Below are 25,633 nucleotides of genomic sequence, written 5' to 3' on the forward strand. Positions count from 1 at the left end.
GAGAATTAAAACATTATTTAGCTGATGAACATCTGACTGGAAGATATGAGGTGCTGTCAATAGAAATATTTTTGAAAACTAGACAGGACTCATAATTTTTAATATCAACAACCCAGCAGCCAAAAGAGTTTAGCACCTGCATCCTCCTGTGGAGGAATTTAAGTGTCTGGGTTTGCACAAATAACAGGCGCTCAGGAAGGTACTTAACAGTGAAACATTAGTATCGAGCAGATTTTCATTGCTCTCCTGAGTACTGATATTGCAGTGCTACTATTCTAAACGAAAAAAAACCAAAACAAAACAACAAAAAAACCCTCAAAAACTAAACAAAAAAAAACCACCCTGGAAATTTTACCTAGCCTAAAAATTTCAGTTATAGTGCCAAGTGCATTGGGAAATCCAGCCGTAGTCATGAGTAGGGCACAGCCAGCTGCTGAAGAGCTACTGCAGCACAGGGTTAGCGCAGCTGGGACTGCTATGGAACATCTGTAAAGCAAAACTCAGAGAAGATTATACCGATATGTCATCTAATGTGGCTTAAAAATAAATAACTACATAAATAAATAACCTTTTGCGTTCCAAGCCCCTGCTCAGATCCTGAACAAAAGCACCTCTAGGTATTCTTTTGCGTTTCTGTCCCAACAGAGTTTCAGCAGCCATCTTCATAACAGACCATTCTGTCCCTTTTTTTTTTTTTGGTATCAAAAAGTATTAAGGAGAAAAATGCAACTATATTAATTACAGAAGTGTCCACCGGCCATCCGAAAGCGTACGTAAGTATTTCAACTAGTAAACCACGTACCACTTCGCTGCTAGAACAGGCTAGCAGGACAGCGCTCCAGCAGAGTCCTGTGTGACGGCGATGCGGCGGCGCGGGCGGTAACAGGCGGGCACAGCTCACCTGTCCCGACCCAGCTCCGCTCAGCGGCCCGCGCAGCGGCGCCAGCCTGGCCTCGGCAGCGGGGGCGCGCCCCTCACCGCCAGGAGAGCGCCCACCCCCGCCGCACCGCGCAGCCCGAACTGGCGCCCCTAACACCGCCAAAAGTTTCGCCCGCCGGCGTGCGGGGCCGACCCCACACGAGCCCGCCTTGCCCCGCTTTCCCTCCCGACAGCCGTGGTGGGGCCCCGGCGGCGGCAGGGGCGGGAAGGGGCGCTGCGCTGCCGCCCCCCGGCGAGCGGCGAGTGCCCTCCCCGCGCCGCGCCGCGCACTGCTCCCGGCCCGCACTGGCGGCTGGCAGGGAGGGAGGGAGGCAGGGAGCGCCCCGTCCTGCCCCGCCGCCCCCGGGGACGGGGGCGCACGGCCGCCATGTGAGAGCAGCGGGGCTCGCGGCAGAGCCCGTCCCCGGCGCGGCGGGGCCGGACCGGCTGTGGCCGCCGCGCCGCGCTGCGGGCTGGGCAGGTCCGCCGAGGCGAGCGGCCAGCAACAAGCCGCCGCCGCTGCCGCCCGCCCGCGCCCGCGGCCCCGCCATGGGAGCCGGGCGCGGGGCGAGGCTGGCCGCCCCGAGCCGCCGGCGGGGCTGAGCCCGGCGCTAGCGCAGGTAGGGAGGCAGGGGCCGCGCCGGGCCACGGGGGAGGCGGCCGGGCTGGGGAAGGGGCTGGCCCCGCTCCCTCCCAGCCCCACCGGCAGCGGGTTGGGCGGCGCTGCCCGGCCCTCCGGAAACTTTGGGCGAGCGTCGCGGTACCTCGGGTCCCCCGCGGGGGCCGGGCCGGGCAGCGCTGGCGGGCGGGCGGAGCACGGTGCCCCGCGGTGCCGCTGCCGAGGGCCGGGGAGGCGGGCGGGCGGGCGGGCAGAGAGGGAGGCTTTGACATGGCTTTGGGGAGCGGTACCGCGGAGGTGGGGCCGTGCCGGGAGGCTGGAGCGGCTATGCTGGTCGTGGCCGGAGTAGTGTATGTATTTTGGTGTGGGTTTTGTTTTTTTTTTTTCCGATTTCGCGTGCAGCGTTTCAGGGAGAGGAGTCGGGAGCGCTGCCGAACTCCTGGAGGATGTGGGTTAAATGAGCCTGTGCTGCGGAAACTCGGAGCAGCTCTGCCTTGCCTTTCAGACACGGGGAGGAAGAGGGGTGTGTGTGCTGGTTTGGGTAGTTCGGAAGGGAGGTGTTTTGTCTCTACTCGCTTTAGTATGCTTGGTTTTAGTTGTCTGTGACAGAAATGTGCTCAGTGGTAGGTATTTAAACAAAACCCAAACCAGGATACTTCAGGCTGAATAAGAGATTAATGAAAATCATCGTGCGTGCAGTCAGGGAATAGCACTCAATTGGGTAATTTCTGTTCCGGACACTGCTAAGTTATGGGGCGCTCCGTTTAATTCATTGGGCGTCCGTCGTCTTCTCGTGTTGCCATTTGAAAGGCAAAATAACCCCCCAGTGCGCCTGGTTTTGCCTGCACCTGCCTTTGCAAATGCTGACTCTCCAGAGTTCTGCGTGGTGCTCTCTCGGAGCCGAAGACGCCCGGTCCGTGTCCGGGAGCCCTGCTATTTATAAGACTCGGCAGAGCGGGGGAGGAGGAGGAGGGATGCAGCACCAGGCTGTTGTTTGCCTTTTGCATAAACTACCGAGGCAGGTTGCATATTGTTTGAGATGTTGCATCAGTGGAGGCGAGGTGCGGGGGGGGAAGAAGTGCAGAAGCTGAAGTATTCCTAATTCTTTTTTTCCTAGGGACCGTGGATCTGTGAGGCGCTTCCCTCCGATGTGAGTGCAGTGTCCCCTGTGGGATGCAGTAGGTGATGCCCAGCTCTACTGCAATGGCAATTGGAGCTCTCTCTAGTTCTCTTCTTGTAACCTGCTGCCTCATGGTTGCCCTCTGTAGCTCCACCATACCCGTACAAAAACTAGCCAAGGCTCAAGACAAACAGGAGATAAAGGCGAGCCAGGAAAAGAGGGATCACACGTCTACCAGGGACAGCCAGACAGGCCCAGGGAAAATGAATGAGATCGGCAGGAGCGGGAGGGAGGAGGGTAGCAGGGACTGGAAGAGCAAAGGAAACAGGAACTACTCGAACAAGGAGTCGTGGACTAAGCAAAAGCAGGCTTGGAACAGCCAGGGGACAAGCAGTAAATCTGGGAGCATTCAAGTGCAAGAGCAAAGGGACGCTGCTCCCGAGGAACCTCAGGTGGCTGAAGACTCCTCTCTCCCAGCATCTGTTGCGAGTGTCACTCCCGAGCCTCCGGAGGAGTACGCCTATCCGGACTACCGTGGGAAAGGCTGCGTGGACGAGAGCGGCTTCGTCTATGCCATTGGGGAGAAGTTTGCGCCGGGCCCCTCTGCCTGCCCCTGCCTCTGCACGGAGGAGGGCCCGCTGTGTATCCAGCCCGAGTGCCCCAGACTCCACCCTCGCTGCATCCATGTGGACACCACGCAGTGCTGCCCGCAGTGCAAGGAGAGGAAGAACTACTGCGAGTTCCGAGGCAAAAACTATCAGACCCTAGAGGAGTTCATGGTAAGGTGAAAAGTAGTTTTATGAATTCTTCTCTTGTTTGAAGTGATATTATGTTCTTTAACTGCTTTCTCTGAGGGTGTTCTGGGTCCTGCCCCTTCCCTTTTTCATTTTTGTGTTAATATTACTTCTGCAGTGCTGTAAAATATTCCCCTTAAACATGACCTTTTCTACTCTCTGACACTAATATTTTTAAATGAGTGGGCTGATCTTTATTAATGCCTTTGGTATTTACAGTAAAAAATGCTACTTGGAAGGATCCTACTCAGTGGTGTTACAAATTTTATGAAAATTTTTGGCAATACATTTGTTTCCTTATTTAACTGTTAACTGTTAAACTTCTACCTTGCAGGGATTGAGCAGGGTTTTATGGGCTGACTTCTATTTCTAGTAGTCATTCTGTGATGATGCCTTTTTTTTTGTAACAGTCATTTCTCTTTTCCTTTTTAACTGTTTAAATGGTGCTGCCAAGGTTGCATAATGTTTGCTTTCTGAGAATGACTGTGGGCCTTCTTTTAATAAGAGCGTGGTTTGCAGTCTGAATTACAGTGATAGTTTAAAAAAGGACTTAAAGGACTTAAAAAAAAGGACTTAAAATGCCTTATGTTTAGGGAAATCCTCTTAGATTATGGCCTTTTTAGCATTATTGTGCAAGGTCATTATCAGTGAAAATGCAACTTATGACAGTGCGCTTGAAAGTTCTGGAGTTGAGGCCAGTTTTCTGATTGCTTACCTTTTTTCATTTAGCATTTTATTGCGGTTGAGATCTGTGAGCAGACTCTAAGACAGACACGTGAATTTGCTTATGAATGACTGTTAGATACAGGGCTGGTCCAAACCCCATTTCTGAACACACCAGAGATTTTTGTGCTGAATATGTTGAGGGGACTACAAAATCCAGTTCAAGGTTCTGGAAGCTGAGCCCCTTCTCAGGATGGAGAAAATGTATTTGTGAAGGCTCTAAAGTTGCCACTCTGCTCTCTGTGGTATTTGCATGTTCATGGAAACTTAACTTTGGTTCATAATGTCTTTCCCATGTTCTTCAACGTATGAAAAAGTAAATAAATAAAGGAGCAGAACTGCTTTCTTTGGAATAAATCACAGTATTTCTCCTTACTCTCTTTAGTCAGTGATGTGTAGAGCACTAGTGAATTTCAAAACATGGCAGAAAACAGTGTCATCCTCCCTTTTTCCATATCACCCCCAAGGATTGCATTCAACTTCAGGGTGGTAGTTTTCTACTTAAGAGGGAGCAGCTACTTTAACAGCAGCTAGTTGATGTGACCTTTTCAGAGATGGATTTTGAGATCCTTCCTTTTCCAGCAAACTTAATTGTTGAGGGGTGGCCAGAACATGAAGGTTCTTCACACATTCTCTGTAGGTCAGAGTTTTAAAGCCTTCTGACCACCTTTCATTCACGCTCTTCTACAGAGTTCCATTTCCTAGCCCTTTTATATTGTGGTGGTGTATTAATGACTGTGAAGCAAGCTTAAAATACTGTGTTAGTGCTCCCTGGTACATTTGGACATGGCTGGCAGCCTTGGTAAAAAGGGAGTGCTGAACAGTAACGTAACATTTACAGAAATGTTCTGAAAATACTTTGGCTTTTAGCTTTTTAACCCCATTCACCTTTCAGTCCTTGTCTTCATACCTTCCTCAAATGACACATCGATTCCCTTATTGCTTGTTTTAGCCAGCTTTGGAAGCACAAGTGAGAAAGGATGTCTGGTCAGGATGAGCAAGGAAAGTTATTGACACAGGCAGTGGAACTGCAGCCTGATTATTTTCATGTGTGAGGATCTTGGTTTTTAGTTGAGCTTCAGTGTTGTTTCAGTATTGTGAGCACAAATTGTAAATGCAGCTGTTTGCCCAGGCCACTCCGATCAGAGGGATTGCCTGGTGACATAAGGTACAGCTGTAGTCAGTTTGCTGCTGCTCAGTGAAAGCAATTGCAAAATGCAAGCAATTGCACACAGTTTCAGAGGTCATTTTGTGAATTTAAAGCTGATGGTTACTAATATGCTATCTCTTGCTTAAGGTCGCGAAAGGAGTTCTAAATGGATAGTGATCTGATTTTTCTCTGTGTCTGTACCTACTGTTTGTGCCAAAGAATACTAGACATCACTGAAGGAAGAAAAAGATGACCTTCTAACTTTGAAGTGACATTATTTGCAAAGCATTTCTGTATAGATGTGTAATTATGCATACAAGTTTGGGAGTTTGCTTATATAAAATTCCTATATGGCCTGATGTGACAAAAAATTGCCCTGACTGGAGCCAGAAACTGAGTATGCCAGGGAATGGGAGGTTTGATACATTTCTTTGATTCACAATCAGTCCCACGGGCTTTGCTTGTGTGCACATGTATGTATGCGTTTTTCTGTTTTCAAAAAGGACATGGATATCACCACAAAGCACAGCTTGGGTGAGGGGGAAGGATCAGGTCTCGTAAAGCTGTTTCCATCAGCACCAGTCTGGTCCCCTGTGGATATTGTGAGGCAAAATGGCAGAGGAATCACAGTGTCCATATGAGTGGGACTGGTAGCAAAAGCTTTAGTTGGTGAAATGCAGTGAGGATAAAGTTCTGCACTTGAAACTGAAGGTTTCTGAGCACGTTGTCCACTAGACATTTTTCATTATTAAAGTAAGATTTGAAAATGCAGGCTGATGTAAAAAGTCATGGCCTTACAAGGACAATAAATTATCTTCAGAAGTGAAATGTTTGGGAAAGACCTACATATTTGAAAGTTGCCGCTTCATTTGTCTTTTAGAATTTCCTTGCTTTCACAAGTTGTACTTCTTAGTGGGTGAGTTACCTGGAAATCTGAAAGTCAACAAACCCAAATGGATTTTGAAAGATCTGTGGTATTTAGAAGGCACAGAGAAGTAAAAGAAGGGCTGGTATGTTTATTATTGTCAGTGTAACCCCATTCATATTCTCTTGAGTTGTGTAAGTGGCAAAAAAGTATTAATAAAAATTTTAGCACAAAAGAAAGTTGTGGATTATGATTTTTTTTTAAATTTAGATATTTTCAAGTCTCAAGGAATCACGTAAAGATTGTATATGTTTTTTTCCAGCCTTTTTGTTGGTTTAGTTTTGATGTCTTTTTGGGTTTTTATTTGAAGTTAGACTTGTGGAAAAAGAAAGGGGAAAGCTCAAATTACTTTGCAATAGCACTTCAATGAGTACAAAATGATTTGTCACTTCTTAATTATGACAATTTACACTGAGTTGCTGGATAAACCTACTACCCTTTCTGAGCTACAGTTTTCTTCACTGCCACCAGTGGGAAATTTACCAGTTTACACAATAGTTTGCTCTTTTGGAATGTATGCAACTCCGTTTATACCTCTGCTAATAAACTTCCCTTTAAACAGTTCTTAAGAGGTTATTTTTTTTTGCCATCTGTACTCTATTATCTACAGTTTTTATGGCTGCCTGCTTGGTGAATGCATATGACTTCTGTGCCTCTTATGTTCTTGCATTTTTTGCATAGGCAGAACTACAGTTACTTTAGAGTTAATAATCTGCAGACCACAGAGATGTCGTACTCTTAGTCCTCAGAGAGAGGTTGATACGTGATATTATATCCAGTCCGGCCTGGTTGTGTCATACGTGCTGAGCGTGACTGCTGCCAGGCTGGTCGTTTCCCAGATGAACAAAAGGGATGCTGGTTGCATTGACTGCCACTGGGAACTGCACTTACGTTGTATGAGTAGAAGAGAGGAAATGAAAGACCAAATGTGTCTTCTCATTCTGATTAATTTAGCTGCTGTTACATATACACACTGTCTTACTGTCTTTGTCTCTAGTGATGATTTTGTCTCCAAGTATTAAGCTGCCATTAAGGTGTGGAAAGGAGTGGGGGTTTTCTACAGTTCCTGCTGCATCCTGATGATGTATAAAAAGCAATGCACTGTTGTTTTGTCCAAAGTTGAACAGATAACTGTTGACACTGATACCATTTTAGCAGCCACTGTTGTTTATTTATATGCCTGAAAAGAGTTTTGTAGAAATAAGCATGTGGAGACCTTCCTTATCAGTGCTACCATTACTTGTATTGCTGGGTTGTAGAGATTACAGTACTTACCAAGGCCATACTGTAAGTATTGCCCTGAAATCTCATGATCTGTTAGACTGGAAGTGTATTCATTACTGCAGTATCACATGAACAATGTTCGTGAAAGATGTAGTCTCCAGGTGTATGTGCTGTATAGGACAGAAATGTGTATCATGAATCATCGTTATTAAATAAAGATTAGATCGGTTTTGTTATTTAATAGTATTTTAAGTGCTACATTAAATTGCTTCTTTTTCTAAGAATTTTAGGCTTCTGTCAAATTTGGAATTCTAGTAAAGCTATTTAATTAGAATATGTTTAAATTTTACAGATGAGAGATTTTAGGAATAACATCTGTGTGCTGCCTTGTTTCCCGATGAGATAATCTAGTTTTTACACCACTTTTAATGTTGAATGGCATAGCTACTAAGCAGTGTCCTGGGAGAAGAAATATCTGTTGCTGTAGTTACTGGTCTCAATGAACTTTGCGGGTTGACAAATTTGCATCTTTTCCAAGTCATGGCAAAAAGCGTTAAAACTGTTCGAAAGTACAGGTTTGCCTTGTTGACCCAGATCCTTGGAATTGAGGTCTGGTGTCTTTTATCAAGTAGGATTCCTTAAAAATAATCCAAAAAAATAAAAATCAATCCTCCCTAAATGGCATGTTTTCATAATTTAGTAAGTATTGTTTCTGGATATAACTCCATAAGGAATGGTTCTTATTACTGACTTGGCAATGCTTAGGAGCTCAGGTTTGCTGGCACTCAAAACTTCACATGCACTGCAGTTGATTACCTTGAATACTTGAACCTTTCAACTCTGAGCACTGGATCAGAAATCTCCTCATCCGTTTACACTTTAGCTCTGGAAGTGAACGTGGCAGTTTACAAACAATTACAGGACAAAGTTCTTGTCCTGAAGTCTTTAGTAAAGATCTGCAGTACTGGGCTGTCAGACTCCTTGTAGGATTTTATAAATGTGTGTTGGGGTGTCATCCGTGGTAGAGTGTAAAGCAAAGAGAAAACACAAAGTGAGTAGCTAGCAAAGGAAGCCCGAAATAAATAATAGTAATAAAAGCAGAAAGCAACACAGCAAGAGACCCTATTTAAGCTTTCTGAGCAGAGGGGAGTGCATGAAAGATATGCAAGTGCATAAGCAAATGACAGCCCTGGCAGGTGGTAAGGGAAGTAGCAAAGCATGAATGAGCATTTAGTTGGAGATGATGCTGTGCAAGCATCAGCATGTTTGAACTTTGGAAGTGAGAAGGATGTGAGAGGCAAACAAGCAGAGAATGGATTTGAGGAAAAAATGTCATGGGCTGCCTAAAAATTAGGGAGAAGAAGCAGATGATCTGCAAGTTAGACATCTGGGTGATTCTTCACAGAGAATAATTGTTTTCTTTCTTTTTTTTTTTTTTTTTTTAGATTTGAGAGTTTTTTCTACTTTTATTGGAGAAATGCAATGGGTGGTTGTTTGCATCAGCTGGAATCTGGAAGTAAAAAGGGTCTATGAAAAGAACAACCTCCTCCTTAAGTAAACCAGTAATCTGCACAGATTATAGATTTAGAGGATCACTAATAATAACATTCAGCTGCATTTTCATCCTGTGTTTCATCTGAGCATGGATGCCCATGTGGTTTTACAGAGTACAGCAATGAGGTTTACAGTACACCATTTATTGCTCTTCAGCATCCTTGCTTCCCTCTGCCTCCAGCTGCTTGTGTGGTATGAGGACGTCAGCAATCCAATATGCTGTCCCTGGTCAGGAATGCTGAAGAGGGCAGCTGGAATTGTACATGTGGCAAATATAGGGAATTGAAAGACCATTTTTTACTAAATAGAGCCTTGATACTGTTTTGTTTGGAATTAATTTCTTTGAAGTAGGTCACTCAAGTAATTATCTTGTGGTATTCCCATGCTGTAAGAGTTCTTTAAAACCAGTAACATTTCACTGGGTAAAAAAGGATTGCCTGTATTTTACTTTACCCCTTTCTTTGAATAGCAATTTATTTTCAGAAAGTTACAAGTATTAGAATAGCCCAAATACAATTAACCTGTGGGAAATACCTGAATTCAAAAAGGATATTTTTTTCCTGCCTTCTCTTTGAAAAATGTAATTTTAAATAAAATACAACTTCCTCCTACTAAAATGCTTTAAAACCTGAAAAAAAAAAAAGATTTCATTTTCGTTAAAAGAAGCTTCGTACTTCATTTAGCAAAACTTTTCTTCTTTAATTATAATATTTTTTTCTAATTTATTTTTTGAACCTCTAATAGAAATAAACTAGATTATGAGCCTAATTTTCTGGAAGTTCATTAGAAATGCAGTCAGGAAATTTTGGTTTTATTTGTAGTGAAAGTCTGCAGTGTTCTTATTTTCAAGATCTCTGACTTTCCCATTTGGTGCATAAGTTCAGAGCATAGATCTTTTTCTGCTGTGGTTCTCTAATTTTGCAGGAGCCCAGTCTTGCTATTTGCATTATTCAGACCACAAACCCCATTTGTTTTAAAGTGGGGAGGAAAAAGATGTGAAGGAAACAGCGCAGATGAGGAGGAGTGCATTAAGAGAAGGAGTTAAAAGGTGAACTGGATTTGTGTTTCAGGTTTCTCCGTGTGAAAAGTGTCGCTGTGAAGCCAATGGTGAAGTGCTATGCACTGTTTCAGCCTGTCCCCAGACCGAGTGCGTGGATCCAGTGTATGAGCCTGATCAGTGCTGTCCTATCTGCAAAAACGGTAAGTGACGGCTGGAAAACTGGAAGGAGGCTTCTGTTGGAGAGATCCATGTTATTCTGTTCTGGTTTTGAAAAATAATTCAAATGTTTTTCCTTGAATGGAGATGGAGAAGTATTGTGTGGGGATGGTGTCTTCCTGATACGAGGACTCAGATCTTCCCTTGACTGGGATGGACTCAGTTATGACATAAGGGATTTTTGTTACCCGGGAGACAATTAGGATGTTAATATCATCTATTCATGTGTCTTGTGGATATAAATTTTACATGAACTCGTTGTGGCTATGTTTTATGTAGGCACACAAAATGAAACTCAGGTTTGTCATGTTATCCACCTTTCAACATGAGCAGGAAAAGTTACTTTTGTTTAGAATTCTTATTTGTTCCCCTTTCGAAGATTCTTCCCTCCTTCTTTTTCTTTTGTGTTTTTTTTTCTCAAGGCAAATCAAATGTACCTTATTGAGCTCATTTAATTTTCATAACTAAATGAATTAAACTCCCGAGTTTAATTGAATATTTTTCATAACTAAATTAGACAGAAAGTCTCTCTACTCCCAGCAAGAGCTTGCATTAGATCAAAGTCTTGGTCTATTTAGAGGAAAAAAATTACATGACATACTAGCTCATCACTTATAAAGAAGAAATGATAATTTATTAATAGAAATGAAAGCTGCAAAATCTCAAATGAAATTATATTTAAAATTAAAAAAGACATTTAAAAATATTCAGATAATGTGCAGACATCTGTTATTTCTCTTGAATAGGTGGGTTTCATTACATTGGCTAAACCAACTGATTAAAATTGTGGAAAAGTTGGGGGAGGAGAGAGTGTTTGGCATATGATTTCCACAAATTCAAGAGTAGATGATAAGGGATAGTTAATTGCATTGGAGGAGTGTCATTTGTATGGATATAAAAATAATTGCTTAGCATCCCTTAATTGGTTGTTACAACCCTGAAGGAATTTGTTCTCGGCTGTACAGCTTAAGGGCGCTGTGTTTTTGGAGATGAGGACAGGCATTTTTTGAGGCATTTAGGGACAGTTCCTGAGAAAGTCTGAATTTGGAAGCTGGTGATGTGATAGCTAGCCAGTCTGAAGGATCCTTTAGCACTTGTTTGATGGTAAGAATCTTTGTGACATGCTCACAAGCTTTTTGTGTGTGCCATACTCTGCTGCAGTTCCCCAGGTCGAAGTGACTCTCAGCAGGCAAAAGGTCTGTTTTCAGTATCAGGGATGGAGTAACAAGCATAATGCATTAGCTGTCTGTAGTCTTTCCCACTGAGTTTGTCCAGCAGTCTTAATGCTATTTGGAGCTGGATTGACTTTCTATCGATTCACATTCTCCCACAAGCATCAACATAAGGCACAGCAGTAGCAATCTCCTGGTGGTGGCTTGCTTTTGGGTTAAGATGGTGGAGCAGTGTGGGGCTTGCCTGTTTGCATAGATTCCCTGACACTTTTCCCAGAAATAAGGCCTTTTTGAAAAATTGCACATAAAACATATGTTTTGTTGTGAGGAAGCTGCCTTTTCTCAGACTGTTAAAGCTGTATTACCTGAATTCTGCCTGCAAGAAAAGGGTTGTCTTGTCCTCAGCCTCTGAATCCCTAATATTACTTGCATATTCCTCGGGTATTACCATGAGCTGGCATCTCTGACCCAGTTTCAGACCAAGGTGACTAAAGCTGCCTGTTTCCAGTGAGCTGTACTGTCACTTCTCTGCATGTCAGAGAACCAACAGTGGCTTTCCTTGTTAGCTTTTAGATGAAGAAAAAAAAACATTAGCAATAACAACAAAACCAAGATAGTTCAGAAGCAGATCAATTTTTCTGGTTCAGCAGCTTTGGTATAGTATAGAAACTTCTGAGGAAACCTCTCCACCTGGGAAGTGCCTTTAAAAAAAATGGGTTGTTTGCTTTTAGAGCTAATATTAAAGCATGGGACATGTGCAGTTCTCAAGGAACTTCAGTGAGTTTCTGAATGTTTTTAATTAGATTGGAGAAAAAACCTACTGAGCAGGGTAACCTACCTTGCCTCATCCTCTCATTTTCAAGCCTACTGGAACAACTGCTCTGTGAATGTGAACTGGGGAAACAGTTATCGTGCTGTGCTTCAGGGTTGATCATTGCAGTGGTGACATCATGTTAGTGATCCAAAAAGAGCTTTGGGTGATGGACAGGGAGCTCAACCATATAACTTGAATGGTGGGAAAGGTGGAGCCGTGGAAAGCATACAGGTCAGGTAACTGCTGTCGTGATCTGCATCTCAGCCTTGGTAGAGCAAGAAGAGATGGGAGGTAAAGTTTGGGTTCTCTACTAGCATTTGTATGTTAAAAATGCACACAATCAAACTCTGATTTCCCTCCCTTTCCTGCCACTTCTTAACATACACCACCTTCCCAACTTGCCTGGTCTGTGCATTGCTGGCAGTGAACCAACAGTGAGAGCTGAGCAACTACCTCTGTCAGTGGTAAGACCACATACAAGTGCCTGATTAAGAATTATGGAGGAAATCTAGTGAAAGCTTGCGATTATTAGAAATAACTGAATTCAGTGTCTTGACAAGTGTGAGACACGGTACCTTACCTCTAGTGGGAAGGAGGGTGTGTAGTTGACTTCTCCAACCTGTTTTCACAAAATTGCTGGCAACCCTTATGAGGAGGGACAGATATGTAACTGCACATCAGGCTTACACGACTTACTTTGAATGTAAGTAGAGAATGGTAAACTTGTGGAGTAAAGAATAGTTGTATATGTGGGATTTAATGATCTTCTATATCACATCCTGACTTTCAAAAGGGAAGTAGATACTTCCATAGCTGAAGATGTTATTTTCTTCTTTGTGAGCAGGGACAGGGAGTACTTTAAAGAAATATTTGCTCTGAAAAGTAGTATATAGAAGGGATAAAAGGTGACACCACTAGGAAAATCTAGGGATGAGAGGAATTTTCCTGCTTTTTATATCTTAAGTCACTGCAATTAAGGGAGCTGTTTTGTCTTTGTCTTATATAATGCCATGCAAGGAAGCAGAGTGAGGACAGGGGGGAATGGAGGAGAGGCTTCCTTCTCATGTGTATTAACATGTTGAGCTTCATGCTTTTGAATCAGCACCATCAGAAAAAACATCCAGGAAGTTAAATCTAACTTCAGAAAATTGCATTATGTAAGAGGTGCCCAGTTCAGATCTCCATCCTGCTTTACCGTATTAGCATTGTAGTTTGTTCTTTGGAAGCCATCCTTGTTCACAGAGATATCAATAAGCTTAGAATCAGGTATAGACACTTCCACAGTTCGTACAGGGTTCAGGGTAAAGATAATAGGAATACAATTGCCCTTTCATTGGGAAAAGGCTGGGGACTTGTCACTTATGCATTTGAGGCAGTGGAAGGGGGTGGGGGGAAATACTGGTAGCGAATTACGTTGCTCTAGGTTAGATTACCTCGGTTGTGTGTTCCACTTCTGTTTCCATCAGTAGAGCCCTAATAGGCATACAAGCTGAATGCTGCTTTGCCTGAAGCCCACAGCTGTGGAGCAGCTGATGGAATGAAGGGTGACCCCGATCTTGTCTTTGCAGGAAGATGAGATTAAACCCGCAACCCACATGGAGCCTGGAGGGGGAGACGTCACTGGTAGACCAAAAAACATTTTGATCTAAGGTCCCCAAGAGATTTTTATTTCATTATATGGCTGAAAGATTGCCCCAAATAAGATCAAGTGGATCCTGTGTCCTTTCTAGCATTTATCTATCTGTGTGTCAGTGTTGTTTCTCTGTCTACACCAGGGAGAGCTGGGCTTCTCCTTTCAGCAAAGGCTTGTAGCTGCGCAGTTGAAAATAAAAACGCTGATGCCCAAGGGCGCTAGTGTGTTCTCAGGGCTGTAACATCTGCAGATGTCTTGTCTGTTCTCACTGTCTGTGCAAGAGGGAGACTTTGGTTGTAGTCATCTCAAGTGTCTTAGGTGGGATGAGTCAGTACCTCATTTCATATTTGGGTCCATAGTTACGGTTGAAATACATGCACCATTTGGTTGCAGTGATTGCTGCTAGTAAGGTGCAGGTCTAACGTGATGTGGCCAGGGACAGTGAGTGGTCATGGTTTTGTATACCTGAGCTGTGAGGTTGACTCACTGAAACTTTAGTACTTTGGTACCTTTATGTACAATTACAGTGTTTAGGCACAAGGTGACTTGAGAGTGCTTCTGAATGAGAAGTGAATGAGACCTGTGTCTGTGGGAAGGAGCTCTCAAGGGGGTAGAACCCTGATAACCACTGACGGAGCTGTCCTCTTCTCTACTGTTTGTACAATTGTTTGTCTTACTGTGGGACTCAGGTCTGTTAAAAAATGTTGCTGGTCGAGGCAGTACTGTTGCCTCTCTAAACAGTCATTCCTCTAAAATCCGTGTGGAGAGACACTGTGTTGGACTGAGAGACCTCTCTTGCCATAACAAGGATGAGGATGTTTATTCTGGACAGATAAAGGGAAGCAGCACCTTGGCAGCTCTCATGTGAGCTGGCTGTTTGCTTTTCCCTGCAGCCCCAGCTTTGCTCAAGCACCAGGGAGAATCTGACCTGTAAAATTTAATGTCCTTTTGCAGAGTGTTTAAATAAAATATGTTATGCCCTTGACAATATATGCGTTAATCTCAGCAATAAAGAAAGTATCATCATGCTGTCTAGGTAGAGGTCAAGTTCAGGTATGTTCAAGGAAGGACTGTTGCAAACATCAGGAATGTAGCTGCTTTGAAATTTAAGCAATCAGTGCCTCTTTCTCTTTTCATTTTAAATGCCTTTTTCAGTCATGCTTTGACAGCTAATTTATATATAGCAAAGAAGACTCGGAGGTTTTAAAGCCTGAGAGTGGTTCTTAAGCCTACATTATAAGGAGGGGATCAAATCAAATGGTCATGATGTAATACAAAATGTAGGTATCATAAAATGATTGTAAATTCTAGTTGATAAGTATTTAATTTATTAAAAAAATAGATTGATAGAATGTACATTAAAAAGCAATAACCTAATAAAGAAGAAATCATTTGAAACTGATACCATTTCCAACCCACACTGTCTGCACCGTGTTTTTATTTCCTTGTAATGTGTAGTTCAGATATTTGAATACATGTGCATGCAGGGTAACATTTGTTTCATGTTTCTGTGTCCATGAGTTGCTTTGCTAAAACTTCTATGTAGATTTCCCACTGTAATAGACTGTATTTCACAAAATTATTTATAATATGGGACTCTTAACCAGGAAATATTAATGTTTTAGGGGGAATGAATGTTTCAGGGGGGAAAAAATACCATTAAAGTTGCATGAACAGCTGTATGTGATTAAAATTGCCCAGTGAATATGCAGGTAGGTTGAAAAACTGTAGCAGATATTTTGGCAGCCATTTATTGAAAACAAATAACAGACTTGCTTCTTTTTGGCTGCATTGGACATTTAAAATGGCTTCCAAATCTGGTAGGTGAAGTTGGTAAACTCGTTGCGGTAGTTTTTGTTCTTGATTTCTGCTGTTGATGAAGTTGAGAGGAAGTTTGGTCTGTGTTGTCTTAATTCAAGGAATTTCTTTAAACTCATTTCATCTCTTTGCTCACCTCTCCCATTTTCTCTCCCTACTGTGGGAAGGTTGATTGCTACGTAATTTGTCTATACTTCCTGTCCAGAAATCTCAGAATTTTATTCTTGTGCCATTTTTTCCACTTAGATCTGAACCTGTTTAAATGTGCATGGATGACCACGGCAAAGTGGGCTGAGCAAAACTTGTGTCAAAACCAGAGAGGCCTTATTGTTTCCAGCATAATAACATATATGTGCATGCATGCACACGGATATATAAGCCACCATTGACTTTGTGTTTTCATGTTCAGTTGGCTAAATGGTGGTAGGTGTTGTTATTTCCTCTAAGGGAATGTAGAAGTTAATGTACAAATTACATGGACTTTCAGGGTATATGATTATTTTCCTCAATATAGAAACCTATCAGAAGATGAGAAGGATCTGTATGAAGATATGGCAAAAGTATCCAGTTATACTGAGCCTAGATCAATTACAAGGATAAATCAATTTATATAGTGTATGCGTATTTATCGTGTGTACACCTGTATATAAAATGTGAATTATTTTTTTTTACGAAGAGGCCAGAATGCTCTCAGTTGGGAATTTTGCTGTCAAAAAGCAGCAGTAAGTGTCCCTGAATTATCATGTCCCATGATTTTGCTCAGACACGAGGACAATCAGAAGTTATAGTAACTATAGTTATAGTTAAAGTGGTACTTTATACTTAAGTAGGAAGATGTAGAAGTGCCTATTAAAATAAAAAAGCAGTGTATCCTATAAGGTTTTCAGAACTCACTTTGCAATATTTTATCATTACAGACTGCTACAGTGAGCCTGAAAAGCATTTCTTCAGCAGTCAGTTTTTCGTCTCTTACCTGCTACTGCAGGCTCAGCTCATATGTCACAGCTAAATTCTGTTGTATCGGTCACTTTCATGGCAACTGCTAGCAGGGGGTGTTACTTTACTGTGGGTTGAAGCAAAAGTTGAATGATGATGTGCCCCAACAGTTGTTTAATAGTGATGGTTCCAGGTGAGTGTGGGAAACAAGCAGCCAGTTTCCCATGGTGGTCAGAGATTGTGTGTGTCACAGCTACCAGGGTTCTTAAAAGATGTTTTGCATCAGCCTCAGGAGCAGAAAGATGAATATGCTTACTGTGCTGATATAAAAAAAAGAAACACTCAAATCCTGGGATGGGAGGAGAAAAAAAACCTTCCTAGCAACTTCCATGTATTTAAAAAAAACAAAAACGGATGTATCCTGTACTGCTCATCACAAGAGTTTCACATATTTGCCATCCTGTGTAGGATGCTCATTCTGGTTCAGACAGGAAAGTGCCTTTGTGCTAATATCCACAAGTATATTGGAGAAGCAGTGTGCTATGGCTTGATTTGTCTTTCCTGACACCTTCTCTGTTACATAGAGATGCATTTGTGGATTTGCTTGTTTTCTAGTGAAGCAGCTAGCCTGTGCTCTCCAAAATGAAGTCATCAGTTGTTTTGGGTTTTTGTTCCCTTGTTTGTTTTGTATTTTTAAGTTCTTCATATAAGAATTTTCTGAGTTTATATTGCACGTTTATATACCCACACGTGTAGAGATAGTTAAGATGTTAAAAGAAAAAATGGATCCCACATCTCACATTATGGCCCCCTCCTGCTCCACACATTACTCACAGCACTTGCTCTTTGCTGTTTGAGGAAAGTTCAGGAAACATTAAAGGAGTTGCTTTTTTCCCTACACCCAGTATTTCTTTTTTTGCTGTTGATTACAGAAAATATTTCCAGTGTTAATTTTGCTCCCTCATTGCGCTATTGGATGTCTATTTTAATTTTGTATCTGTCACTAGCTGAAATTGTAGCACACATTTGGGAGGCAGGTAGGATTCCAAGGTCTGAAACACTTGTGTGCATCTTGCTGTGTGCTAAATGCTTGGAGTAATATTCCCTATCAGTAGAATGCTGTACTGTTTGATTAAATTGTGAGCTCTTGGATTCTGAAACTGTCTTGCTCCAGATTGAATTACCATAGGTTAATTCATTATCCAGTGTTAGCTGAACCACTGTCAGTGTCCATGTGAGCTCTTAGTTGTGTTCTTTGCAGATAATCCTGTTTGTAAATAGAAACTATTTACTAGCTAGGTGCTACAGTGATGCAGTACATGGCTGATTAGTATTTTCCAGTGTGATCAAAAGGAGCAATAAAGAAAGATACCTTGTGTGTGTTGCTTTATATTCTTTTGCATTTTTTCATTAGTATTTCATTATGTTAAGTGAAGCATCCAAGAGTTTGCTTGGCTTTGAGGGGAGATGGAGGCTTATATTAAAATGTTGTTACTATATCTCTCTGATATAATAACAGTTGCCCTCTGATGATAAATTATATAATCAAAATCTCCTTTTACTTATAAGTGCAGTGTAATTTTCTCTGCTTATTTTTTTCATAGGAAGTTGAGGTTTAGGCATTAAGGAATTGGTCCGAGTGACTTACTGATTGATAGAAGCAGGGAATTAGCTGATTTCGTTAAACTTCATTTCCTTAACACTTTGCTTTTCTATGGTTGTGCTTTGCAATGGCAATAGCATTTCCAAGCAGTGCGGGATTGCTAATACAACGTTTGTCTTAACTCGACGTGACTCCTCTTTTTTTAGTTTGTTGTAGGTCTTACATGAGCATGGCAGCAGTCTCAGAAGTTTTCGTCATCCTGTTTGAGCTGTATTTGTAAATAAGTCAAGATCTGATGAAGAACAGGAAAACCTGTTTCCTTTCCTGACATCAGTTTGACCATGGGCTGACTTGGACACATCTGCCAGTGTTTGGAAAAGGGTTCTAAAGGAAAAGCAGTGATGGGTTCTTAGGGGAGAGGCTAAAAGCTTCTGATATTTTTTATTAATATTCATAAAATTGCAGTGCTTGTCTTCCTTGTTGCTCTAAGTAGTATCTTACTGTTTCAAACTACTGCTGTGGGGATCTCCCCTACACTGTGTGCTGTGAGAGTCCCAAATTAAGTCCATGGCGATTACCTTTGCCCAGCAGGTCAAACATCTTTATCAGCTGGAGACTTAAGTACTTGCCTAATTTAAAACCTTGATCTTTAAGGTGGAAGGAGCTTTTACTTTGTGAACCTTTGGATTGCTTCCATGGGGGTAATTATCCATGCAGGTTTGCTTCCTTGAGCATGTTCAGCTGTACAGCATCAGTGATTAAAAAAAACAACAAAAAACACAACCAAAGATAGAAAATAACACATTATAAGTAATTCCTTACCTTCCCCAGCACAGTTACCATAATGATTAACATTTGAAAGCTCATAGGCAATCAGAAACTTTGATTGCTATTTTCATTTGGGAAAGCTCTGTAATTTTTTTTTTTTTTTTTTTTTTTTTGTTACTACACAGAGGCTTTAAAACATACATTCTAAGGCACTAAATTGGATATGTCGCGGGCTCTTTCTTCTAAATGCTCTGTTCTTTTGCTGAGTCTTCACCTCTGTTTGCTTATTTCTGTGCCCATAGCCCTTGGATAGGGGCCCATTAAAAAACTGCATGCATAAATTCAGCTTACCTTACAGTCTTGTAGATGATGAGTGGGTTTTCTCCTACATCATTTCTTCTCACATTGCAACACACTGCTATTGCACGTTGGTTACTGACCACTTTCTTTTAAGTACTTTGAAGCAGCAAGTCACACACTGTTTATTACCCATGGATAAGTATCTTCACTGTGTGCTCACCCAACATATGATTTAATTTTTTTCTTTGTTTTTTTTTAATTTGGTGAATAGCATTGAATAAAGAAGATCTATATCCAAGCAATTGCTTTTGTGTCTCCTGTGTTTTAAATACTTGCAGTGTTATCTCTTTTCTCAAAGGTAGTTTCACTGAAGTGTGGTGTTAATTGCTTTTCCAGAAAAAAGTAAAGGTGTTACGTGCTGTGCTCCCAAAATAGTTTCTATTCCTTTCTGATAATATGATGCTTCTCGAGCATTTTGAATTCAAAAGGGAAATCACTGGTTAAACTGGGCAGTTTTAGGGGAGATACACAGTTAATGAGTCCTGTTAAAGACAGAAGAGGAAGCAGAAGTAGTGACCATTAATAATTTCTTATGAAACCAAGCAACAAGGCAGCACAATGGTAAATGAAGTTCAGTAAAACTGTATGTCAGGTAGTGAAGGAAATTGCTTGGGTATTTTGATGACCTTTTGTTAAGATTTCTACTAAATGGGTTTAGATAAGTATCACTGTGAAATGTTGTATGTAAGCATCTGTCAGGCTTCGTTAAGAAAGGCTTGCATTTATTAGAAGTACGCTATTATATAAAGACTGGTTCCTCCCACCTGGTTTGTATAATCTTCCATATTTGCTGAGCACTCAGCAAGAGGAGGTTGCAGAAGTACAGAAAGAGCAGCAAGAAAGCTCAGTGTTTCCCTGTGAGAACAGATGAGGTCTCTAGTAGTGATAGGACATGAATTAAAAATCATGCGATAAACTGTGGTACCAGGGGAGAGGGATAGTACCAATGAAAATATTCCCTGTGCTCACATTGCAAAGTCAAGAGAGCAGCAAGAAAATCAAAAAGCATCATACGTAGCGTTTTTAATGCACCATGTAATTAACCCATGAACACATTGCAGAAGATAGTGCTGGTACACAGTTTCCTAGGATTAAAATAAAGATCATATCTTTGTGAGGAGGAGTAAACTGTCTTAACCTAGCTACAGCAAAACTGCCTAGAATGACATGCCATAGAGCCTCGTAGAAAACCGTTCATTTTCACAAGAGCAGAAACGTAATATTATTGTTTTCTACTGTCCACATTCCTAGAGTTTCCTTTTTGAACTGCCTCTTTTTAAAGCCCTTTGCAGAAAAGCAACTAGTCTGTGTTCACATTAGTCCAGCCAAACCCATCCTGGAAGTATGTATACTTTCTTTTTAAGGCAAGAAGACAGACTAATGAAGAGATTTTAAAACAGCAGCAATCCTTTTCCGACACAACCACTGCACAATCACTGTGTTGTGTGCTGGGCCAGAATAGCACATTACTCAGTACATATAGATGATGGAGATGAGACCTAATGAGGACACCTTTTGACATGGTTTGCTTTCAGCTATTCTATCAAACCTTTATTTAAATGACCTAAAGGCAGGTCACTCATAAACTGCTTGTGTAGTAGCTATCCATGCCATCTTAAGACTTCTGAGATTGTCAAAGGACTCTGTATTTGTAGTTCGTGTGTGTTTAATACAATCTACTGAAGAACTAATTGAGAAAAAAAAAAGGCTCAGAAGCAAATAAATTATAGCAGTTTATGGAGTTATTTGTTATGTCAATGTAATAGAGAATGTGCCACCCCACAATGGAAAACTAATTATTTTCCTGCCATGACAGCATGCTAACCTGATATATTGTTAATGAACGGATTAGATGGAGGTTTGGCAGCTACTAACATGAGCGAATGATTGTTTTTAAGAACATTTCATGCTGATGTCCAAGCTGGGTGGTGATGATGACAGCTTATAGGCAATTCTGCATTCATTATTTAGCCTCTGACCCCCCTCGCCCCTTTCTCTTTCTCTTCCCCTCTCCTCTCTCTCTTCCTGCCCCCCTCCACTTCCTTAGATAATTAAATCTAATTATACATGCACATCTCTGAGCACTCATACATAACCTGGAATACATGAGGAAGCCTCATTTACCTTGTTTGTAGCCTAATCATTAAACCTGCAAGTTGGGTTTTGATTTCGGTGTGTTTGAATAAGGTATGTTTTCCTTCTCACGTGGCTGTCATGTTTTGGTGTGATTAGATAAGCTGCTAAAACATGGAAGAATTACCAGGTCCAAGTATTGGGAGAAGCAAGGTCCAGGTTTGCTGTCAAAGGCTGCCAGGCTTGCTGGCGAGCAGGTGTTCAATGAGTGTACTGTTTATATGCCTGTGGAGCTGAAAAAATAAATGCTTCCTTGGATTTTTTTGCTGGCAGCTTGTTCAGCAGAGAAGTTTTAACCGTTGTGCAGTTTTCATTATGAGCAGGTGATGTATTTGTCAGTATGAGAGGACTTTTTAATTTCACATCAGCTGAGTGTTTAATCTTCACTCTTCTTAGTTAAGTTTGTTGTGACAGGTGATTCTTTCCAGTCAAAATGACTAGAGAGTCAAGTCAATTATCTTTAAATACATGGGGTTTGTATTTGTGCCTAGGTATGACTGATTAGGCTTTGGCTCTGAGGTCTTCTGCAGTGCACGCTCCCTCAGGGCTCTGGTGCTCTCTCCCTGGCTGTATTGTTGTCTGTGCTGTCACCTGGCTATGGCTGTACACCAGAAGACGCTTCCATAAAAATCCCTGTGGTATCAGCTAAGTGGGGAAGCAGTGTGGAAACTTTTATGGACCTGAAAGCATGATTTGGGGAAGGCAGAAATTTTCTGGACTCTGGTTTTGAGCACTGCTACCAGATAGAAATATTCGGGGCTGTGGTGGGTTGACCTTGGCTGGATGCCAGGTGCCCACCCAGCTGCTCTTTCACTCCCCTTCCCAGCCAGATGGGGGAGCAAGTAAGATGGAAAATAGCTTGTGGGCTGGGATAGGGCAGTTTGTTAAAGCAGAGGCAAAGCAAAAGCTTGTGCGTGCGAAAGCAAAGCAAAAGATAACAAGGTTTATTCTCTACTTCCCATTCTACTTCGGCCACCTCCAAGAGGCAGGGCTTCAGCACATGTTACAGTTCCTCAGCAGGCAGCCATTGGAGACAGTGAATGCCTGCCTTCCTGCTCCTTGCCTTAGCTTTTATATCTGAGCTGACATCATATGGTATGGAATATCCCTTTGGTCAGTTTGGGTCAGCTGGCCTACTTGTGTCCCCCTCTCAGAATCTTGCCCTTGATTGAGGAAGGAATACTGCAGTGCTGATGCTGCGCTCAGCAGTAGCCAAAACACTGGTGTGTTATCAACACCCTTCTATCAATGAAAAGCACAGCACTGTGAGGGCTACTGTGGCAAAATGAACTCCAGCTCAGCCAGAGCCAGTACAAGGCCTAACAGTTGAAAGAAGATGGAAATCTCCCTTGACACTGGTCATGTCAGTGGAATGACATACATGGGTTGCAACATCTGGACAACGTGAAAGGGAACTTTATGGATTCAGATGACATAAAGCCCACTTATGTTTACCCCAACCTGGGATCAGCTCCAAAGGAGGTTCTCACCCTTTGAGGTCCACCTGGCAGATTTCTAACCTCCTGGCCAAGCATGTTCTTTAAATATGTGTGCGTATACACACACACATAAGTATGTGTGTATATATTTACGTATATATATATATATATACATATGGTACAGAGGTCTTCAAACACCATTTTTAGTGAAAGCCATTCCCACTTTTCAGACTATCTCGAGACACTTACATGGCAGTGGGCCGTGGCCATCACCCTCTTACCTTGCCTCCCAGACATTGGGGACAAATTTTTAGTAGGGCCTGTTTTGATAGAACAAGGGTAATGGTTTTAAACTAAAAGAGGATAGTTTTAGACTAGATATAAGGAAGAAAATTTTTACGGTGAAGGTGATAAAACTCTAGAACAGGTTGCCTACAGAAGTTGTTGATTCTTCATCACTGGAAGCATTCAAGATCCGGTTGGATGGGGCAGTGAGCAGCCTGCTCTAGTTGAAGATGCCCGTGTCCGTGGCAGGGGGATTGGGCTAGGTGAGCTTTAAAGGTCCCTTCCAACCCAAACTGTTCTATGATTGTGCATGCAAAGACAATAAGGTGGGCTGCCAGTGGACTGGCAGCTGTAATTTCCTTCCTGCTTTCCTGAGGCGGTTGGTAACTCTCTGTAACATTCTTATCCTTCCATCTGGACTATATCACCGTGTGTGTGGGCGAAATACCTGCTCCCGTGGGCCCACAGATCATTGCACGCTTGTTTTTCAGAGAAAGCTTCAAGAGTACTGCTCAAGCTGCAGGGCAGCTTTTGCTGCAGAGCATTAGAGGATAAGAGGTTGCCTTGATATTACGGTCCCTGAGATGAAAGATGACATTTTGATTGGCTGCCTGAAGATGTGGGCAGTTGTCATTAGATGTGCCTAGCTTATACTGTAATGCATTTGTTACAGTTAGGAGGCTTGAAACCTAGTATTTGTATTTCTTTTTTGTTGCCTTTTCCTTTTTTTAATAAGTGAAAACAAAGGTTTGGATTTAATCATAACATTTCTACAGATTGTGGTGAATCACCCGTAATTCACCTATGTCTGTAACTAATCCACGTGAGTTGGAGGTCCCTCCTTGGCTGCATGCTTGTTGCAGTGAGGGTAGCTGTGGATTGAAAATACAAGAGAAAGCTCTGTAATTATAAAGAAGCCTGAAGATGCATTCCCAAATGGGCAGGCCCATAGAAAGGTAAATTCACATTAGTCACTAGAAGTTAGCATTAAAGTAATTGTAAGGTCAAATCTCTTCTTACTATGTAGTGAATTGTCGATAGGTTCAGCCTGTGACACAGGTGGGACTTGCATACAATGAGTAAGATATGGAGCTTAAATAGTTGCGTTGGGTCACTTGTTACATCCTTGTTACCTCTTGTTTTGATAGATTTACTGCTGATTTACCTCCAGATAAATGACAGGATGATTTGATCTGTTGTCTTCTGGTTTCCCCTCCTTGCTTACTGGCCTGCTTTATAATTAAAAATCTGATTTTCTTTTCAAATTTGTGGGTTATTTCTTTAGCAGAGTTCATATTGAATAGCTGTTAACACAATTTTTAGTTGAGGGTTGGAATCAGAATTTAGATATACAGATACTGTTACGATTCTGTTGTGATTCACTGTTTTTTGTAAATCAGCCGCTGAATATATAGGAAGGGGTGTCCATGTGTACGAGTGCATCTTGCATGGAATCAGAGACATAAAACTTGCTCACCAAAGCCTTGCCTGTAACTTTGGTGTAAGTCCCTTCAATCACCTTTGAATACTCCAGCCAAAGAAGCACTGTTTGTAAAAGGCAGATCTTGCTCTGAGTTGAATTAGAATATTTAGTTATTTTTATTTTTGGAAGATATGTGTTTTATTAAAATAAGGACTAGCCTTTGGTGCCTAATCTTTCCTTGTGGAAGTAGCATATGTAGATCTAAGTCTCAAACAGAAAGATGGATCTATTCATTCACGAGCGTCCAGTGCATGGCCAAGTGGAGCTGCCTGTCTGTGTAGAGGTATGTAACGTTTGCTCATAGAAATCTGCATAAATTAAATTTTTGGCTGCATGAGAATGCCAGGCCACGGGTCTAAAAGAAAAGATGCTACCAGTTGCTGGAGCCCACTGAGGCAGCCTTAATCTTCATGGGTGTGATGGGACCCTTGAGGAGTTGCAGTTATCTTCTGCCTGTGAACTTGCAAAATTGCTTGTCTTTGGAATTGTGATCTGTGCTTTGTTCATAGCAGATTGTGCTTAGCAATAATTGGCACTGTGTCTAATCCTGTCTGGTTTAGGACATGGAAGAGAATTATATGATATGACAACACCTGGAAGATAACAGTAGCCTCGTGTGAATGTGATTGTTCATCAGTATGGGTTTGAACATTGTGGTACACATCAAGGAAGGAAAAACAGAATTGATTGGAAGGGATGGAAACCTCCTAGATTACAGGGAGAGCATGGTGTCTCATATGGACTTTGAAACTCTAAAATAATGAATTTATTTTCAACCGTTGGATTTTTTTATTATATTTACCTTTCTAATTCCAGCTAAAATGGTGTTATTTAAATGGCTGTCATACCTTCCATTTATGGAAGAAATGGCATTTTTATTTTGTGCTGTTTCAAAGCCTGACATCTCCAGAATTGTTTTAGTGTGACAAACCAGCCTTAATGATAA

General features: G+C 41.8%; 1 protein-coding gene across 5 annotated transcripts in view; it reads left to right on the top strand.

Annotated features, from left to right (window-relative positions):
• The first annotated feature begins 1,481 nt into the window (after positions 1-1,481).
• VWC2 (von Willebrand factor C domain containing 2) overlaps positions 1,482-25,633 on the top strand; it is a 54,995-nt gene continuing 30,843 nt past the window's right edge. The window contains exons 1-3 of one of the 5 annotated variants that reach the window (XM_017814974.1): positions 1,482-1,538; positions 2,655-3,436; positions 10,098-10,227. In XM_017814974.1, coding sequence (XP_017670463.1) covers positions 2,723-3,436; positions 10,098-10,227 — 844 coding nt within the window. In that variant the 5' untranslated portion in view covers positions 1,482-1,538; positions 2,655-2,722. The other 4 variants (XM_017814973.1, XM_017814977.1, XM_017814975.1 and 1 more) reach the window with 4 other exon arrangements.

This window comes from Lepidothrix coronata, unplaced genomic scaffold (genome assembly GCF_001604755.1).
Source record: "Lepidothrix coronata isolate B3197 unplaced genomic scaffold, Lepidothrix_coronata-1.0 Scaffold47, whole genome shotgun sequence".
NCBI classification, from domain to species: Eukaryota; Metazoa; Chordata; class Aves; order Passeriformes; family Pipridae; genus Lepidothrix; species Lepidothrix coronata.